Source organism: Carcharhinus amblyrhynchos, chromosome 6 (genome assembly GCF_965287045.1).
Source record: "Carcharhinus amblyrhynchos chromosome 6, sCarAmb.v2.hapA, whole genome shotgun sequence".
Taxonomy (NCBI): domain Eukaryota; kingdom Metazoa; phylum Chordata; class Chondrichthyes; order Carcharhiniformes; family Carcharhinidae; genus Carcharhinus; species Carcharhinus amblyrhynchos.
The window spans coordinates 56,964,149-56,985,147 of NC_137329.1; the positions used below are offsets into that span (position 1 = coordinate 56,964,149).

Consider the following 20,999-nt stretch of genomic DNA (forward strand, 5'->3'; position numbering starts at 1 on the left):
GATCACACAGTAGATAATACATAACTCTGTCGCACACTGGATCACAGATAGTTTTGTCTGTGTCACTTAGTAGTCACACATAAGTTGCAGTGTATCAGATGGTGAATCACACACAACTAGCAGTGAGCTACTCATAGATCAAACACATAGCTAGGAGCATGTCTCATACACTGGATAACACAGCTGTGGTTGTGTATCATGTAGAGGGTCACACACAGACGGTGGTGTTTTAATAAATACACTGGATCACAGTTCAAATCCCGTGGTCACCTCAGTCAAGATTTCAGCTACAAGCTGCTCAAAGCTTCTCCATATAGTGCGGGAATATGCTGCATTGCCAAGTTCCTCTGGTTTATTAATGGCTCAATTCAGAATGAATGTTCGTATGAAAAGAGTGGTAGATGGGAGGAAGCCAACTCAGAGCAGCTGAACGCAGGTATGTGCAAGTCAAGGTTACATTAATGAAATCAGTCAGTATCTGGATTACGTAATGAGTATGGCAGGCAGTGGACAGATTTGTTGTGGCCTGTGGCTTTTTATATTGGTATTCTATTTAGACTAAATACCTACACAGCTGTCTCTGTAAGAGTTTAAACTTGTCCTTCCTTAATTAGCATCCTCTACACTGATAACCTGCAAATCATCATCTATCACAACTAATCTCCAACCAATTTACTTTACCTTGGGGCTTGACTGTTTAAAATAAATGTCTTTGCTATTTGCATTATGCCGTTAAATGTGCTTGTTCAGTTACTGCAATGGAGTGTTACAATGTGGGGGGAGGGGGTGCATAACAGAAATAGTGCTACAACGGAAAACACTAGGATGGAGAGTGTTATAACAGAGAGGGGCTAAAGAGATAGATAGCAATGTTTACAGAGGCAGAGATATGATGGAATTACAAGCTAGTGCTTTTCTTATATGAGGTTATTCATGAATAATTCCACCTTCTCAGCCTTGCCCCTTGCCCGAGCCGTGGTTATCCTCAGGTTAAATCACAACCACTCAGCTTTTCCACTCAAAGGGGAAGGCAACTTATGGTCACCTGGGACTATGGCAACTTTACCTTTTCTCTTTAACAGAAAATTCTGGAAATGCCCAGCAGGCCTGGCAGCATCTGTGGGGAGAGAAACAGAGTTAATGGGTGGAATTGTTCAGCCTAGACATGGCGGGGGCAGGGCAGGAAATTGCGGTGAGCCATTCAAAGGTTCATTGACTTCCGTGGGGCTGGAAAATCCCATCAATGGAGGGTCTGGAAAATTCCACCCATCGTTTCAGATTACATTAGAACAGTTAATATTGGTTTTAAGCTTATGAAAGGTGTAGGGGAGATGTAAAGCAGCGACAGGAGGATTTGGACAGACTTAGTGGAGGAATTTTCCTTTCCTGAGGAAAAGATGTGCGGAAAATGGTGAGGGATTATTAATTGTAGGTGTACAAAGGAACCTGCAGTCCAAAGCTTTCACTATCTCTACAGCAAACCTTTTCAACACTCTGCAATGTATATTGTCAAGTCCCGGGAATTATCAGCCTTCCATCCCATGAGTTTCTCCAGTAAGCTTACTATTACAAATTTCCATCAATACCTCATTCTCCCTCGTCTGATTCTGGGAGATTCCTTGTCTCATCCTCACTGAAGGCAGACAGAAAGTAATCATTCAGCTTCGCTGCAACAGGGCAGCACAGTGGTACAGTGGTTAGTATCGCTGCCTCACAGCGCCAAGGACCCGGGTTCAATTCCCATCCACGGTCACTATCTGTGCAGAATCTACATGTTCTTCCCATATCTGCGTGGGATTCCTTTGGGTGCTCCTGTTTCCTCTCACAGTCCGAAAGGCGTGTTGGTTAGCTGCACTGGCCACACTAAATTCTCCCTCTCCGAACAGCCTGAGTATGCTGACTAGGGAATTTTCACAGTAACTTCAGTGCAGTGTTAATGTGAGACTAATGGAAAAAAGCGATAAAACTTCTCTCTATTCCAATGCTGGTAACAATGATTCAGTGGTGTCATAGAAACATAGAAGATAGGAACAGGAGGAGGCCACTCAGCCCTTCAAGCCTGTTCCATCATTCATTACAATCATGGCTGATCATCCAACTCAATAGCCTTATCCTGTTTTCTCCCCATAACCTTTGATCCCACTCACCCTAAATGCAATATCTAGCCACCTCTTGAATGCATTCAATGTTTTGGCATCAACTACTTCTTATGGTACTGAATTCCACAGGCTCACTAATCTTTAGGTTAAGAAATGTCTCTTCATCTCCATCCTAAATGGTCTACCCTGAATCCTCAGACTGTGACCCCTAGTTCTGGACACTCCCACCATCGGGAACATCCTTCCTGCATCAACCTTGTCTAGTCCTGTTAGAATTTTATAAGTCTCTATGAGATCCCCCTCATTCATCTGAACTCCAGTGAAAACAATTCTAACCTAGTCAATCTCTCTTCACCCGTCCATCATCCCTGAAATCAGCCTGATAAACCTTCGCTGTGCTCCCTTGAGACCAAGAACATCCTTCCTTATTAAAGGAGACCAAAACTGCATACAATACACGAGATGTGGCCTCACCAAGGCCTGTATATTGCAGGAACATATCCTTGCTCCTGTACTCGAAACCTCTCGCAATGAAGACCAACATGCCATTTGCTTTCTTTACTGCTTGCTGTATTAACTTGCATGCTTATCTTCAGTGACTGGTGCACAAGGACATCCAGGTTCCACTGCACACTTCCCTCTTCCAATTTACAGCCATTCAGATAGTAATCTACCTTCTTGTTTTTGCTTCCAAAGTGAATAACCTCACATGTATCCAAACTGTACTGCATCTGCCATTGATTTGCCCACTTAGCCAAACTGTCCAGATCATGCTGAAGGATCTCTGCATCCTCATCACAGTTCACTCTCCCACCCAACTTGGTATCATCTGCAAACTTTGAGGTATTGCATTTTGTTCCCTCAGCACCGTTCCCTGTGGCATCCCACTAGTTACTGCCTGCCAATTTGAAAAGCAGCCATTAATTTCCTATTTTTTGTTTTCTCTCTGCCAACCATTTTTCTATCCATCTCAATACATCTTATGATGTTAATGTATTGACAATCTAACTATAGGGTGAATGACAAACACACAGATGTGCACCGTCATTGGTATTTAAAGGGTCAGGGTCAACTCTTGTTGCAAATCAGTGAGACCACAATAGCTATCTTTTGCATTGATCTTAGTTTCAGTAGTCAACCCATTCATCTGCCGGCTAGCCCCTGTCTCAAAATGGGGAACACCATTCTCATTTTTCTCTGTATCAGCCATGGCTTGGTTGGTAGCATCTAAGTGAAAAAGTTGTGGATTCGGGCTTCTACTCCAGAACTTGAGCACAGTGTAGTGTAGTGCAGTACCACAGAATAGCTACAGTGCTGAAGGAGGCCATTCAGCCCATCACATCTACACAGACTTTCTGACAGAATATCTTACCCAGGTCCCCTACCCTCCCCTATCCTCAGAACTCCACGCATTTACCATGGAAAATCCATCTAAGTACTTCGTTCACTTTGCAATATCCAGGGGTCATGAAAGGTGCTGTAGAAATGCAAACTGTTCCCCTTTTTTCCCCTTGTTGCCCCATGTGGTATTTGTTTATAAATCAGGTCTGATTTACATTTTCAGCACTGATTGCATCAGCTTTTGATAGACATTATTTGTGGAATGGAAACAGCCCTCCAACGCTGAGTTGAAGCTGCAGTTTAAAAATAACCTGGGGGAAACCATAGAAATAGATCAGAAAGCAAAAATAAACCGATCAGAGGAAACGAAAGCAAAACTGACAGACGTTTGAGACAGAGGCAAGTCAGCAGGATATCAGATAGAGGGGTGAGAGACAGGGTGCTCTAACAGATGTGGCAACTTTACCATTGGTCAGGGCAGTCAGGTACTGTGGAACATAAGAACTAGGAACAGGAGTAGGCCATCTGGCCCCTTGAGCCTGCTCTGCTATTCAATGAGATCATGGCTAATCTTTTTCATGGACTCAACTCCATTTACCTGCCCGCTCACCATAACCCTTAATTCTTTTACTGTTCAAAAATTTATCTATCCTTGCCTTAAAAACATTCAACGAGGTAGCCTCAACTGCTTCACTGGGCAGGGAATTCCACAGATTCACAACCCTTTGAGAGAAGAAGTTCCTCCTCAACTCAGTCCTAAATCTGCTCCCCCTTATTTTGAGGCAATGCCCCCTAGTTCTAGTTTCACCCACCAGTGGAAACAACCTCCCTGCTTCTACCTTATCTATTCCCTTCATAATCTTACATGTTTCTATAATATCTGCCCTCATTCCTCTTGAATTCCAATGAGTATAGTCCCAGGCTACTCAATCTCTCCTCAAAAGCCAACTCCAGAGTCACTTGAATGGGTGTAAATTGAGACAGGTGGATACTCAGCGAGATCTTGGTGTCCTCGTGCATCACTCACTCAAAAGAAATTGCAGGTAAGCAGGCAGTAAAGAAGGCAAATTGTATATTGGTCTTCATAGCACAAGATTTGAGTACAGGTTTAGAGATGTTTTGCTGCAATTGTTTAGGGTGTTGGTGAGACCACACCTAGTGTATTATGTGCAGTTTTGGTCTCCTTATCTGAGGAAGGATGTCCTTGCTATAGAGGGAGTATAGCGAAAGTTTACCAGGCTGATTCCTGGGATCAATCATATGAGGAAAGACTAAGTCAATTAGGATTATATTCACAAGAGTTTAGAAGAGTCAGAAGGGACCTCATAGAAATTTCTAAAATTCTAACAGGATTGGACAGGGTAGATTCAGAAAGAATGTCCCTCATGGCAGGACAGTCCAGAACAAGGGGTCATAGTTTCAGCATAAGATGTAAACCTTTTAGGACTGAGGTGAGGAGAAATTTCTTCACCCAGAGGGTGGTGAATATGTGGAATTCACTACACAGGAAGTAATTAAGGCCAAATGTTGTGTGATTTCAAGAAGAAATTAGGTGTGGCTCTTGAAGCTAAAGTGATCAAGGGATATGGCGAGAAGCGGGGGGCGGGAATAAGGATATTGAATTTGATGATCAGCCACGATCAAAATGAATGGCAAAGCAGGCTCGAAGGGTTGAATGGCCTAGTCCTGCTTCTAGTTTCTATGTTTCCAAGGCTTTCAGGTCAGCTGCTTCCCTGGAACACAGAGGGAGAGTCAGTGGGAGATTTCTCCCTTCACTCAACCACCCTCAGCCCCTTCTCCGCCTCGAGTTCCCTGTAGGCCAACTCATAAAGGCACCCCAGACTAAATAATGACCTCCGTGGAGACCCCTCCTTGAATTTGACTGGGGTGGGAGGATGTGAGCAAATTAGTGAGGGGGCTGGGGAGATGGTGGAAAGGAAAAGTTAGAAATAATCAAAGCTAATAATGCAAACAGTACCAAGGAAGGGTCACCCAGACCCCATTCCTCTTGTGATCTTGGTGGGTGGGATAAGATAGTTATGGCTGGATCTTCCTTGGTGAGGAAATGAAGAGATTCTTGTCTCCCTCTCAGTTGCTTTTTTTAACAGCTTAGTGGAATATTAAAGAGTTGCTTCATTCAGTTAATACAACATCTGTTTTCAGCATTTAATAAAGGACCTTCATGGAAATGACTGCACAAGGCCAGCTGGGGGTCGTGTAGTTTTATTTCTGATGGGCTGCCTGTTGCTGAGGTGGGTTAACCCCTTTGCTGCCACAAGCCTGCCTAACAGGTGACCCACTCAGAGTGCATGCACCTCTGAGTCAAGGCTTTGAGTTCAAGCCCCACTTCAAGGACTTCAGCAAAGGGTTCAGGCTGACAATCAATCCAGTGCAGTAATCAGGGAGTGCCACATTGTTGGAGGTGCCATCTTCTGGATGACACCTTAAACTGAGACCTTATCTGCCCCCTCAGGTGGAATTAAAAGATCCGGAGACGCTATCTTAAAGAGGAACAGGGCAGTTACCCTTGGCATTCAAGCCACTACTTGTCCTTAACCAACATCATTGGCGGCACACTGGCATAGTGGTTAGCACTGTTGACTCGCAGTTCCAGGGATCCAGGTTCAATTCCGACCTCGGGTCACTGTACGTTCTTCCCATGTCTGCATGGGTTTCCTTCAGGCACTGCAGTTTTCTCCCACTTTTCACAGATGTGCAGGTTAGGTGAATTGGCCATGTTAAATTGCCCCTTGGTGTCCAAAGATGTGTAGGTTAGGGGGAATTAGTGGGTAAATATGAGGATAGGACCTGGGTAAGATACTCTGTCAGAGAGTTGGTGCAGAATTGATGGGACGAATGGCCTCCTTCTGCACTGTAGGGATTATATGATAAAAATAGATGATCTGATCTTTAGTATATTACTGTTTGTGGGAGCTCATTGAATTCTAACTGGGTGTTGTGTTTTACTATGGCCCAGAAATTCTAGGGAATAGCTATCTTTCAAGCGGAAACAGGAAGTTACTTGGACAATAGCTGCATGTTCTTTCTTTTTCATCAAGATAGCTAATGGATATTCAGGAGGTAATGGCTGGAACATTACAGAATCTCACCTCAACCAAAAAAAAGCCACGGTCAGTCCTGTTATCAGCCAAACAAATATCTTCTGAGATCATTATGGAGAAAGAGGTCATGCGACTAGGGTAATCATTTTTGAACTTGTTCATCTACACATAAGCTACAGAAACAGTAGTATTCAGTAGTCTGGAAAAGTTGCCAATCTCCCTTCTCTTCCATCCTTAGGTAAGACTCTATCTCTTACAGTTTAAGAATCCAGCACAGAGATAGTGAATTTCCATTGAAAGGAATTTAAGAAGCAAAATTCAACTTCTGAAAAAGAAGGGTTATGTTTTGAAAGATAAAGGGGGAATCTCTGGACCCGTTGGCTTCCGGCAAGAATAATGATGGCCTGGAGAATCAGGCGTCATGGCAAAAAATAAGTTTTGTGCCTGGTTTCAAACCTGTTGTGATGCTCCCAGTCTGCCAACTCCAATTGGATTCCTGCTCACTAAAAAATATTCAAATTGGGCAGTTAACATAAGATTGGCAGGCTTGAGAGGATTCAAATACCTCACTATTCACCTGTCTCCCCAGCTGGATCTGCAGCGGGTAGACCTTCATACAGGTCCTCATAAGCAAGGACTTACTGAGGCTCCAGGAAGCACTACCAACTCCTCAACAATGAAAGGCACCCTTACCCCTGCCGCCAGAGCTCTGACGATGGGTTACCTTGACTTGAAACATTGGCTCTATTCTCTCTCCACAGATGCTGTCAGACCTGCTGAGATGAACCCATTTTTATCTTAGATGCAGGAAAGCCTGCCAGACTTTATAACCAGCACTTAAAAGTTTAAGCACAGATATTGAGCAAACAAATACCTTCACAAAAAAAAAACGGTCAGACTTGGAGTGGGAGGGCAAGGTGAGTCACTTCTGCTCCTCCTCATGTGACCTGAGCAACTTCATCACAGGTTGTTAAGCAGTTTGGAAATGTTCTGAGCTTGTGAAAGGTGCTGTATCAATTTAGATTCTTCTTCTTCAAAGATATGATGGTGTGAATCACCAGTGACCACTTCGGCTGCTTTACCCTTTAACTTTTAACCTTAAATGTAAAGCTTGGAATCAAAATGGCTGCAGCTCAAGGCCACAAAATTAGCAGCAGCTGAATTTTCAAAGCAGGTTCTTTCTGGTAGTGAAGTAATTAGACGATGAAACAACACCATGGCTGGAATTTTCTGACCATTCACACTAGCGGGATTTCCCCATCTTGCTGCAGCGAACCGAGATTTGGCTTCGCTGCAGTGGGAGTGTGGCATGAGTGGGCAGTAAGATCACGCCTGTCTCTTTAAACAGTAGTAGGCAGTGTCTCAGTAAACCAGAGTAATGCTTTGGGGACCTGGGTTCAAAGCCCGCCACTGCACATGGTGAAATTTGAATTCAGTGAAAAGCTGGAATTAAAAGCCCAATGATGGCCCTGAAACCATTGTTGTGAAAACCCATTTGTTCTTTAGGGAAGGAAATCTGCCATCCTTACCTGGTCTGGCTTACATGTGACTCCAGACCCACAGCGATGCGGTTGACTCTTAATTGTCCCTTAAGGGCAATTAGGGATGGGCAATAAATGCTGATTAACCAGCAACGCCCATGTCCCATAGAAGAATTTTTAAAAAGTACTTGCCAGTTTGTTTGCTTTTGTAATGTGTGCATCACTGGTTAACTCAAAGGAATTGAGTGGGTTCGGCTAATTCAATGGAAATTGAATAAATTTGGTTGTATTTACTCTCATAGACTCACAGGCAGCTACGTTAATGTCTCCTGTTTCCTAACAACTAAAAGAGTTGCTGACCTATGAAATGAAATTGTATTGTCTCAATTTGGAGCCTGGCGGATTCAAACCTGAAGTTCACAGCACAAAAGGTGCCTATAGTTCAGCAGGAATTTTATTCCAACATGAACAAGGGTTACTGGTATTGAATAATTGTTGGAACTGAGTCTCCGCTTGAAGCAAAGACCTTCGAATCTCAGCAGCAGTTCTGGAAAGATATCTTATGATCCATAACAGGCAGCATTGCAACAGTCAGGACCTCGAGTGGGTGACAGTAACCAGGTTCCGCTCTGATGAGAGACAGAGCAAGTTCTTCAGACAGTCTGGCATTTTGAAACCATCTCGAGAGAGAGAGAGGACAAGTAAAAACAGATCCACCCTGAAGTCTCTTAATGGCAGGGTGGGTGGGGGGAGGTGTCGGGGCAAGGAGAGTTTCCCGCATGGACATGAAATTGGAGATATCCATCTATATCTAACATTCTTGTTACACCCTGGCATAAACATATTCCTGGAATGAGCCTCATTAACCTGGCTACATCTGACAGCAAGTTTGCACTGGGTAATGTTAAGTTTCCCTTAGGCCTCAGATACAGTGAATGGCCAGATCCGCTCTACTCAAGGAATGAGGAATGGGCACCCTCTGTTCATTGTAGACCTGAGCGGCCATCAGCCCAGGACATTGCTGAGTTCATGTACACAGATAGTAGGCACAGGCCCGTTCAATATTGATCAACAGTAACAATGAGAGTCGTGTGGAGATGGGGCTATGAAGGGTTGAGACCCTGGAAACTCATTAATGAACAGTCCCAAACCATCCATATCCCAGTGGTGTGACTTCTCGAACTTGGTCAGATCATCATGAGAAGCACAGTGAGACAGGCACTGCTATTGACAGATGGGGAAGTCAACCACTCAGTGATAGCACCTACACACTTTGCAGCAGCCAACAGCACCGTGAGATAAATTTGACTCGAAACCCCATTGCCCCAGGACATTGCTGCAGGAATTCTGATTCCCAACCTTAAGCTGATCCATCACAGACCTTCCGGCCACCACAAAGTTAGAAGTAGGGATATTCAGCACCATTCCTCAAATACTGAAGCAGTCTGAGCCCACACGTCTGATTCCCATTTACCTCCAATAACATCTGATTCCCTTGCCTGACAAGAACTTACCTACCTCTGCCTTAAAAATATTCAGAGACACTGACTTTTGAGGCAGAGAGTTCTGAAGTCATACAACCCTCTGAAAGAAAAAGATTTCTCCTCAGTGACCTGGGTATCAAAGTGGTCAAACGGCTACAGTAGAATCCTTTACCCGTGGGACATCCACATCGCTGGCTGGCCATCATTTATTGCTTATCCCTAGTTGCCTTTGTTCAGAGGGCAGCTGAGAGTCAACCACATTGCAGTGGCTCTGGTGTCACACAAAGGCCAGACCAGGTAAGGACGGCAGATTTCTTTCTCTAAAGGACATTAGTGAATCAGGTGGGTTTTTACAACAATCGACAATGGTCATCAGCAGATTCTTAATTCCAGATATTTTTTGTTGAATTCAAATTCCACCAAATGCCGTGGCAGGATTTGAACCCGGGTCCCCATGACATTAGTTGAGTTTCTGGATTAATAGTCTAGCGTCAATACCACTAGGCCACTGCCTCCCCTACATTGCATCTTTGAGTTGCAAATTTTGGTCAGATATATTCCCACCAACTGACCCTCTGCCTTCAACCAGCGCCCACCAATGGTTGCCTGACACTGTCACAGATCCACTGCCTCGTTATGACAACTGATAAGCAGAGACATTCTTTGCCAGCTGAATGGGTGTTTCCTGACTCTCAATCAAACAGTCATGGTCTCAATACACTTGCAACTAATGAGCGCCAGTGTCCAAAGGAAATTAAAATAAAAACACCTTGACTCTTTTAAATGCTACTTGCAGCGGTATGCTAAAGGTTAGTCTTCAATTCCTGAAGACTCTGGATCAAGCCACGAAGGTTGGCAACCCTGGCGAGGACTAAACTGATAATGCAATGAGGAGAGAGGCTGGGCCATGGGAGAATGCTGTGAAATAAATGGCTTCCATCGGAAATCGTCAACATTGCAAATCATTCAGACACACGAACCGTATGAAATGCTAAAGCTTCAAATGCAGGACTACAGACACCTCATAAATTAACAAACTTTTCCACCCTTGACTTCTGGCTCCTTGAAGTGAAACAAATAAAATATATTCCCCCGGTAATACAACATCAATCACTGCTAGGTAACAGCACGAAACGCAGAGCTTCTCCTCTCTGAACTTCTGCACCGGTCTTCCAGGAGAGGCCAGTGCTGTGACTTTTCCATTTGCCAAGCACCTGTACTTGCGTTCAGTCCGACTGAGGCTGCCAATGTACTGATGGTGTGGACTTCTTCCCCCAGGAATTATGCAGAGCGGTCATCCCACCAGCACAATTGCAAACCAGTCAGGGAACAGTGTTGCATAAATAACTTACGGCAATCAGCCTCATCTTTTTTGTCATTCATTTATGGGGTGTGGGTGTCGTTGGCTGGGCCATCATTCGTTGCCCAGCCCTAATTGTCCTTGAAATGAGTTGCTTGCCATCACCATTTCAGAGGGTATTTAAGAGTCAACCCACATGACTGTGGATCAGGAATCACATGTAGGCCAGACTTGGTAAGGATGGCAGATTTCTTTTCAAGAACCAGATGAGTTTTTTTTAATGACTTCATGATCATCATCAGACTTTTTCTTCAAGATTGGATTCAAATTCCACCATCTGCGGTGGTGGGATTCAAACATGGGCCCCGAGAGCATTACACTGGGTCTCTGGATTACTAGTCCAGTGTCAATACTACTACACCACCACCTCCCTGAAGATATGCTAAGCAATTCCTGTCACAGAGTTGGGAGAAATGGACCTTGTCCCAGCAATGTGTATTAGATTCTGAGTTATTTGACAACAACTGCACCTGCCTCAATATTGACTAAAAGTAATAATCTCAGTCTAAGCGTAAAACGTAAAGGAGAATCTGCTGTCCCCATGGGTTTTATCGCATTATCAGTTAAAATAAAACTGCTGAACTATGCAAGGGACAAGTAAGTGACAAAAAGTGAAGATGGGACAGGGCTTAGGACCGATGTCTCCATGGTAAAGTATCCTGACAACGTGCACCGAGCTCGTAAAAAAAAGCTTGGAGCGGAAGTGTGCAAATCATTGAAGGTGGTGGGGCAGGTTGAGAGTGTGGTTAAGAAAGCATATGGGCCCCTGGATTTTATACTCAGGAAATAGAGTACAAGAGCAAGGGAATCTGTAGAGCGCAAGAATTTGGCTTCGGATGGATTGTGTCCAGTTCTGAGCACCACATTTTTGGAAGGATGTAAAGGCATTTGAAAGAGTGCAGAAAAAATTTATGAGAATAGTTCCAGAGGTGAGGGGGAGGAGGAATTCTCCTATCCTACCCACTATGGGAATCGGAGTGGGTGGTGGAGGGGTTTTGGGCAAATGTGGCCAGAAAATCTCACCCGAGGATCTCCAGTTACGTAGATAGCTTTGAGAAGTCAGGAGATCACAAATGACCTGGGCAGAGAGAGAGAAACTGTTCCCATTGGTGGAAGAATCGAGGGTGCCGATTTAAGACAATTGGTGAAAGAAGCAACAAGGACGTGAGGAAAAACCTGTCTATGAAGCGAGCCATTAGGAGCTGGAATGCACTGCCTGAGAGTATGGTGCAGGCAAATTCAACCATGGCTTTCAAAAGGGAATTCCTTTTGAAAACATCGATAGGGGAAATAATTTGCAGGGCTAAGAGGAAAGGTAGAGATGTGACACAAGGTGAATTGCTCTCCCAGAGACCCAGCACTGACATAATGAGCTGAGTAGCCTCCTTCTGTCCAGTAAGCATTCTGCGATACTACGGGTGGGGGATTTGATGTGAGAGGCTCTGAAGTAGTCACTGATTGGTCATTTAATGATCTCAATTGGCCAATGGATGGCTGAACTTCCAGACAGCCTCTCCCCCATCTGGTTAAAGTTGGCACGGCAGGGAGCTAGATGCAGGAACAATACCCCGGCACGGCACATAATAGTACACACTAATGTTCTCCCCAAACCCTACCTGTTTGCCAACAGTCCCCTGGGGCCCACAAAATCCAGTCCTGTGATTCCAGAGCTGGAACTACATATGGGGAAGGAACAATAAGTTCAGGGGGAGGGCAAGGAGAAAACTAGATGGTGGGCATGTGCTAATGGCAGCAGGGGAGAGTGGAGGGTGTTGCATGGATGGGAGCTGACTGGAATTAGTGCAAATTTAAATGTACTCATCTGCAACAACTCCAGCAGTCTGGGGTAGATTGGACAGTATAGATATAGCTCTCAGCCTGCCATGTTTTGTGTGGATTGAAACATAGAAACTCAAAGCAGGAGTAGGCCATTCAGCCCCTTGAGCCTGCTCTGCCATTCATTTTGATCATGGCTGATCATCAAATTCAATATCCTTATCTCCCCCTTCCCCTCACATCTCGAGATCCCTTTATCCCCAAGAGCTATATTTAATTCCTTCTCGAAATCACGCAGTGTTTTGGCCTCAACTACTTTGTGTGGTAGTTAATTCCACGTTCTCTGGGTAAAGAATTTTTACCTCATCCCAGTTCTAATAAGTTTACTCCTTATCCTCAAACTATGACCCCCTAGTTCGTGACTACCCCACCTTCAGAAACATTCTTTCTGAATCTATCCTGTCCAATCGTATTTGAATTTCATACGTTTCTATGAGATCCTCTCTCACTCTTAAACTCCAATGCATATAATGAATGTAACATATGATAATGTAAAGCCTAGCATCAGCTGGATAACAGTGAAACTTCACAGAGCAGCAAGCTATGATAGACTGGGTAGTGTAAATTCCTGGCACGACAGTGACTTGATACGGACCAGCTAATGTGAAGTCTTAAAATGCAGCTTGAGATAGCAGGAAATATAATGAGTTGGGTTGTGTATAGTGCTGGCCATGCACAGTCTGGAATGGACAGGGTGGTGTAAAGCTTGGCAAGGCAGACACCTGGCATGGGCAGGTGGCATAGAGGCATGGATTGCATACAGAAAAGGACTTTGGCAGGAAACCTTCGGTCAGAGTTAAAGTTTAAATAAACCCCATGGATGCCAATAGCGTATTTTGAAATGAAGCAGTGTTTGGAGTCACTGCCCCCATCGATCACAACATGACACAGGGAGCACAAAGGGGACCTTTCACTGTGCTCGTATCCAACACATTTTCCCTCATTACACCACTTTGTTCATCAAAGTCTTAAACAGGAGCTCTAACAAGTACGTTTCTTAAAAGGTACATTTGATGGATCTAATGAGCCATTGCTGTATTTGTCATAGCTTCATGTGAACAGGAGAGTCACAAATTCTTCAGTGCCATCCTGAATTTTCTAATCTTTTCACTCCAACCCCTTGTGCAACTATTCGCACCCCCATCTTGACTCCCTCCAGCCTTCTTCTATCTCTCTCTCCTCCTCCAAGACCCTCTGCAAAACATATCATTTGTCCAAACCTTTGGACATCCCTCCTAACATTTTCTTCCTTGCCCTGGTATCTATTTTATTCCTTGTGCTCCTGTGAAGGTCTTTGAGGTACCATTGATGTTAAGGTACTACATCAATGCAACCTGTTGTTGGTAGTGAGAGAGAGAAAAACAAACTCTCATAGTACATACGGACAGGCACACATACAAACATAAAAAGGCAGATAACACCACACACACAAACTACACATATTTGACAAAGCCACATAGGTAGTCAATGTGTATATCTATAGATGCAGGTATAAATGTATACATACACGGTCAAACAGACAAAGAAACAAAGATAGAGGCACACACACAAATACAAATTTATACAAATTACAAAAGAGCAGAAAGATGAGCATGTTACACTGTGGAGCTGTTTAGTCAGATTCAATTTCGTGACAGATTTCAGGTACATTTGACAATGAAGAAACCAAGAATACACAACAGGAAAAACCCCGGGAACAACCCTGGGAACAACATGGGTGGCACAGTGGTTAGCACTGCTGCCTCACAGCGTCGGGAACCCAGGTTTGATTCCTTGGGTCACTATCTGTGTGGAGCCTGCATATTCTCCACATGTCTGCGTGGGTTTCCTCCGGGTGCTCCAATTTCCTCTCACACTCCAAAGGTAGGTGGGTTAGGTTGATTGACCAGGTTAAATTGCCCCTTCATGTCAGGCGGATTCCAATACCAGGAACAGGTCTGGAACAAAGACCTGGAACCACAGAACCAGGAACAAATGAGGGACAACACCTGGAACAACACCAGGAGAAAATTTGGTGCATACCAGACACAAACCAGAAACAGAACCAGGTTCAAGACAGGGAAAAGGAGGGATTTATACCAGGGGTGAAAAAACAAGATCCACACCAGGAACAAACCAGGAAATAAAACAGGATCCGCACCAGGAACAAACCAGGATGTACACCAATAATATATCATGAACATATAATGAGCGCACACCAAGGGCACACACTGGGAATACAGCACGGAATATAACTGGACGAGCACCAGGAACACACACACACCAGGAACATGCACATACTAGCAACAAGGCAGGAATACACATCACCATGGAGACACAGATCATAAAAAACTGGATACCCATCAAGGAAAAGCCAGGACACAGTATAAACTAGGGACAAGTTATGAATTAACTGGGAAACAGAACAGTAATATACAGAGAATAAATTGGAAAATAAGACTAGTGCATACTTCTGTCGTGTAGTTACATTTGCAAAAAGCAAATATGCCAACCAATTTGTGTATAACCAGATCCCACAAACATTGATGAGGTGGAGTGGCACAGTGGCACAGTGGTTAGCGCTGCTGCCTCACAGCACCAGAGACCCAGGTTCAATTCTGGCCTTGGGTCACTATCTGTGTGGAGTTTGCATGTTTTCCCCATGTTTGTGTGGGTTTCCTCTGGGTGCTCCAGTTTCCTCCCACACTCCAAAAATGTGCAGGTTAGGTAAAGTGGTCATGATAAATGGACCGTTAGTGTCAGGGGGATTAGCAGGGTAACTACGTGGGGTTATGAGGATAAGGCCTGGGTGGGATGAGCAAAATAGCCTCCTTCTACCTGATGGACAATCTGACCTCCTTCTGCACTGTTGGGATTGAATGATTCAATGAAGTGAGCAAGTGGCCTGGTTTTGGAGCTGTTGGTCCAGGCACAGGGAAAATTTACCTGGTTTGTTTTGAAAAGTGGTACATCCACCTTGAGAGGGTGGATAGACCCTTGGTTTAATACTTCATCCTAAAGGCAGCACCCCCAACAGTGCAGCAACTCCCAGTACTAAACAAAAGTCGAAATCTAAATTACGCACTCAAATCTCTGAACTGGGGGCACTTTCACTCACAACCTTCTTGCACAGGGGAGAGAGTGCTATTGAGTTAAATAACCTGGGATACAAAACAGGAACCTGTAGACAGACCAAGAACCAGATCCAAAATAGGAACGCTCCAAAAATAAACTCAAAGAACACTAAGAGAACGAGCATGCAGCAAAAGCAAGTGAGGAGAATACAGGACGAAAGAAGAGTCAGTATTTCCCAGACAACACACTCGGGGAAGCCAAAGGAACAAAATGGGAGCACACAAAATACAAACTGGGAACTAAGCCAGAAGGAACCAGGACAGAACTGGAAAACTCTACGAGGAAGCAAGGAAATAAATTCAGCAGCAAACAAATGAGGACATAGCAGGAACAATGATCAAGATAAGTTTCTCTGTGACTGTCATCATGGTAGCAGGAGAGATGTAAGAATATGGGATTATGGAACTGTCAGTTTTAATGATCGATAAGCCACCCATCATGAGTGTAACGTCTGCTCTATCTACTATCAATGCCCGCGTGAGTTCTACTGAAGAGTATAGATAAGACTAGAGACAGCCACATTATATCAATCATACTACAATAGATGCACCAAGAAAGGAACTGTATAGATGTAGTTTGAGATGCAAACTATTAGCTATATAGCGTAACATATATAGCAAATTATGTATTATTCATCAATTTAATACTAAGTATTATATAGCACAATATTTAATCTGTCAGGATTTTTCATGCCTTTTTCTTAATATACCATATTACAAGTTATAGATATCCATAAATTCAGTGCAAAGTATTATATAGTACAGTATTCAATTTGTATGGATTTTTCATATATCTTATCCTTGATAAATTACATTACAATATGAGCAGTCTGGTTATGCTATACAGAATAGTATAGGCTGCACAATATAGTTCCATATTTGTGAGTGTTTTAAGTGTTATAAATATCAAATTGCTGCACAAATGAAAGCAGAACAAATTAATTGTGCAAAGCCACTTTAATGGAACTTAACTGTCCCTCACTCACTGTAATGATACTGGACTGCCCCACTCACTGGAATGGAGCCGAACTGTCTTTACACATTCTGATAGGTTTGCACTGACCCTCTCCCACTCCAATGGGGCTGCACTGTCCTCCTTTGCTCCACTGGGGCCTGACTCTGACCACCACCATTTTCACACAGTTCATTTAGTTAAACATTTCTTCATTACCCCTTCTCAATATTCCAAGTGCTTGGTGCTATAATTCGTAACGTACATTCTCAAATTGTAAGGTGTCTGTTGCAATTGGAATTCCAGCTTTGCATTTATTATAAAAACCACCCATTAAATGAGACCTGTTTTCTGAGTTCTGTTCTGTATCTGATACAGCAGAGTCTCTAGCATATCTTGCAGTGGGGTACAGTATGGTACACTGCTGGTTTCCCTGAACCCACTGTGGTATGTCAACTCAGATGCATTGATCATAACTGAAATTTATACAGGTGTTATTGCCAGCCAATTGCCATTTTACTTTGTTGGGGTATGATTTAACTGCGAAGCACATGTGTCTATGTGAGAGTGAATGTGGAGATGTGAGGAAGTGTTATTGTAGTGTATGAATGATTTAGTGAGTGTGTGTGATTATGTGTGTGTGTGTCAGTATTTTTGTGTTGTGCATATGAGTGAGTGTACTTATGTATCAGTAATTCCCTATCACTGAACCTGTGTGAAGATGTCTATGCAAGTTTGTATCTGGGTGTGTGAATATATTTGTGTATGTCTGTGCCTGTTTCTATTTGTGTGAGTCTGTGTTTATATATATATTTTCCTTTTGTGCCTGGATCTATGTACCTCCATGTGTCTGAATGTTTGTACATGTGTTTCTGTGTGTGTCTCTTTCTGTATATTTTTGTGTAAATGTGTGCATGTCTGCACAGTTCCATGTTTGTGTATTTGTGTGTTTCTATATGTGTCTGTGTATTCGGTATGTCTGCATATTCTGCATGCTTGCATGTATGTGTGTTGCTGTGTGTGTCTCTTTCTGTATATTTCTGTGCAAATGTGTATATGCCTGCTCAAGTTTTGTATGTATGCTTGTGTGTTTCTGGATGTGTCTTCCTGTTTGTTCCTGTGTTGTCTGTCTGCATATTCTGTGCGCTTGCTATGTATGTGTGTGTGTGCTTCTCTGTGTATACTTCTGCGTGTTTCAGTATGTATATGCGCACACATGGCTTGGAGTGAACGGAAGATCGAGTGAACAAAAAGTACGATATTGGTAAGAGATGGAGACAGAGTGAGGCAGAACAAGCAGGAAAAGTGATCTGGTGAACTGACAGCTCTCTCACCAACGTACCACATTACTGAGGAAATCCGCTTCGTTCAAATCTTCCAAATCCACAAGGCTTGAAGCTGCAAAGAGTTTTTCTGCTCCAAAGTTATCCAGGATATCCATAGTGACTGTGGAACGGGGAGACTCCAGTCGCTCGGATCTCCCAGATGTTGTAGCTCAGGGGGTGGGGGGTGGGGGGGAAATGAATTGACTCTCAGAGCCCAAGCTCTTTAAACTCTGCCGCTGTCTCTTCCGGGGCTGTCGAGAGCTTTCACTGCCTTGAGAATGGAGGGGAGGGAGAGGAGGCTGTTTAATCGCTGCCAATGCCGGCTGATCGCTATCAGGCTCCCTCTGCCAGAGAGTGAGGGTGATCCCTGCCTCTTCTCTGGGAGAGCTTTCTGACTGCCTGCCTTTGATGTGTTAGTTCAGCACAGACAGCTGGGCAGCTGCAGATTCTGGACTCGATATCCACACTCCTGTCGCTTGGCAGTCTCTCTCTCCCTCTCTCTCTCTCCCTCTCCTTGTGTGAACTCCATCCATACGGACTCACTTTGTCACTGTCCAGTTCACACACTCCTTGCAGCACTTTCCCCAAGACATCGCGTCACTCCCCTCTCTCCACAATTAACCCTTTGAGAGCCCCCAGCAACGTCCCATTCACTGAGTAAAAATACTCCCAATTTGCCATATGCTTTGAGAGCAGTTGGTGATTTTTGTTTTGCAATTAATTATACTGGATTGGTAAAATATCTGAAAGGACATTACAAACATGTCGAAATGTCCATCACAGAAATTATAATGTTATTCAAGTTTTCTATAGAGACCACATTGAACTCTAAGATGGAGGTTCAAACTTACCCAAATCCCAAAGTTCCTCATCTTGGCAGTGCTGCCAACAGAGTCTTGCATGGTGGGACAGTGATTAGCGCTGCTGCCTCACAGCACCAAGGACCTGGTTTCAATTCCAGCCTCAGATGACTGTGCAGAGTCTGCACATTCTCCCTTGTGTCAGTGTAGGTTTCCTCCAGGTGCTCTGGTTTCCTCCCATAGTCCGAAAGACATGTTAGTGAGGTGCATTGCCATGCTAAGTTCTCCCTCAGTGTACCCGAACAGGCACCGGTTTGTGGCAGCTAGAGGATTTTCACAGTAATTTCATTGCAGTGTTAATGTAAACCTACTTGTGACACTAATAAATAAAACTTTAACTTTACACTAGGAATCACTAACTGGCTGCAGGTGTTAACTTGGCTGACACCATTTTGGCCACTTGCACACATTTCTAATACAGGCCTTCAATGGCCAGCACAGACACAATGGGCCGAAGGGCCTCTTCCTCTGCTGTAAAACACTGTTGATGGGAGTGTACAGCCTTGCTCGACACAGAACTATAAAATGTAGCCTGAGGTCACTGGACCTTTCCATTGTCCACTCCCTTGTCCGTTCCGATTCCCCTGGTGGGTGGAGAGGGTAGCAAAATTCCAGCCCACGACGCTATAAGTGCTTCCCACAATACAGGTAAATGTACTTCACTGCTGCACATTGATTTAAGACACTTCCGACAACATTCACAGCTCTTCATTTTGCCCCACCATTTTACCCACAAGCACACACAAAAAGGTATACATGTGAGTGGTCTTGTGGTCCAGTGGGAAGAGTCCCCCCGTCTCCTGAATCAGGAACTCTGAGTTCAAGTCCAGCTCTAGGATGTGATGGCCAGGGAAGGTGCTTTCATAATGCAGCCAATTAGAGTGAGCATCAACCTAATCTATCCAACACACACAGGAGATTAACAGGAGATAAGAATGGCAGAAATTCTGGTCGGCCATTTGATGGAATGAGATTGGTGCCTCCACCACCGCTGTCTACATCTTGAAACTACAATGCTATGCAAAAATGAGTGTTGCCACAGCGACTCACACTTCCTGAATGAACTTTAACCCACCACCATACATGCCGCGACATCACATCGTGCCAGCGTCCATTATTCACTCTTATGTTTACTAATCACGTCTGGCTTCCCAATTAGCTTATTTGTTAGTAGGTTTACATTAACACTGTAATGAAGTTACTATGAAAATCCCTTAGTCGCCTTACTCCGGCATTTGTTTGGGTACACTAAGGGAGAGTTTAGCACTGACCAGCACGTCTTTCAGACAGTGGGAAGAAACTGGAGCACCCTGAGGAGACCCATGCACGGCAGAACGTGTGGATTCCACACAGACCCAAGCCAGGAATCAAACCCAGGTCCCTGGCACTGTGAGGCAGAAATGCTAACCACTGTGCCAGTCAGTTACACATGGCTGGTGGCTATTGTATCGGACAACATTGTAGCTGTTAGGAAATTGAGCAGAACCCTCTCTATGTAAAGGAGAGGACTAATAAAGGATCAGCTGGGGGAGTCTCCATGGGGAAGCTCTCACATGCCCCCCAGTGGTGGCTCAGGCAAAGACCATCTTGCTCCCTCAGGTGATACAGGTACATTTCTGGGGAGAGGGGAGAGGGATATCATAAGGAAAAAGCACAGGAAAGAGGGGAACAGAATAATATGCCCTGAAGTGAAATGAAGAGTTTAGAGACATTATGAAATTCCGTCATTTCAACCCACAACAATTAGCATTTAAATGTACAGAAGCTGTTTCAGCAGCTGTTACATGTAAAAATAGATGTGTATATTTTGATAACTGAAATGGTCCTTAAGTCTAAAAGCAGCTCATCTTGTAAAAAATGTATATAAGTATCTATTTTTGCACAGAAAGCAGAGCTATTAAACCCAGTACTTTCAGTCAGCCCAGCAGACGCTGGCAGCTTAATTATTCTGTGGGTTAGACTGGACTGTTATAGGAAACAAAAGCAAAATACCACAGATGCTGGAAATCTGAAATAAAAACACTCAGCACATGAGGCAGCATCTGTGGAGAGAGAAAAGGAGTTAAAGGGTCAGGAGTTTCTGAAA

The 20,999-nt window shown here is 44.0% G+C and overlaps 1 protein-coding gene across 3 annotated transcripts in view; it reads right to left on the bottom strand.

Annotated features, from left to right (window-relative positions):
* creb3l1 (cAMP responsive element binding protein 3-like 1) overlaps positions 1 to 19,028 on the bottom strand; it is a 130,184-nt gene extending 111,156 nt beyond the window's left edge. For 2 of the 3 annotated variants that reach the window (XM_080190497.1, XM_080190496.1), the window contains exon 1: positions 18,071 to 18,640. In XM_080190497.1, the coding sequence (XP_080046623.1) occupies positions 18,071 to 18,169 (99 nt within the window). In that variant the 5' untranslated portion in view covers positions 18,170 to 18,640. Of the gene's footprint in view, positions 1 to 18,070; positions 18,641 to 18,904 lie in introns of those variants that run through there. The other variant, XM_080190498.1, reaches the window with a different exon arrangement.
* Positions 19,029 to 20,999: the final 1,971 nt, after the last annotated feature.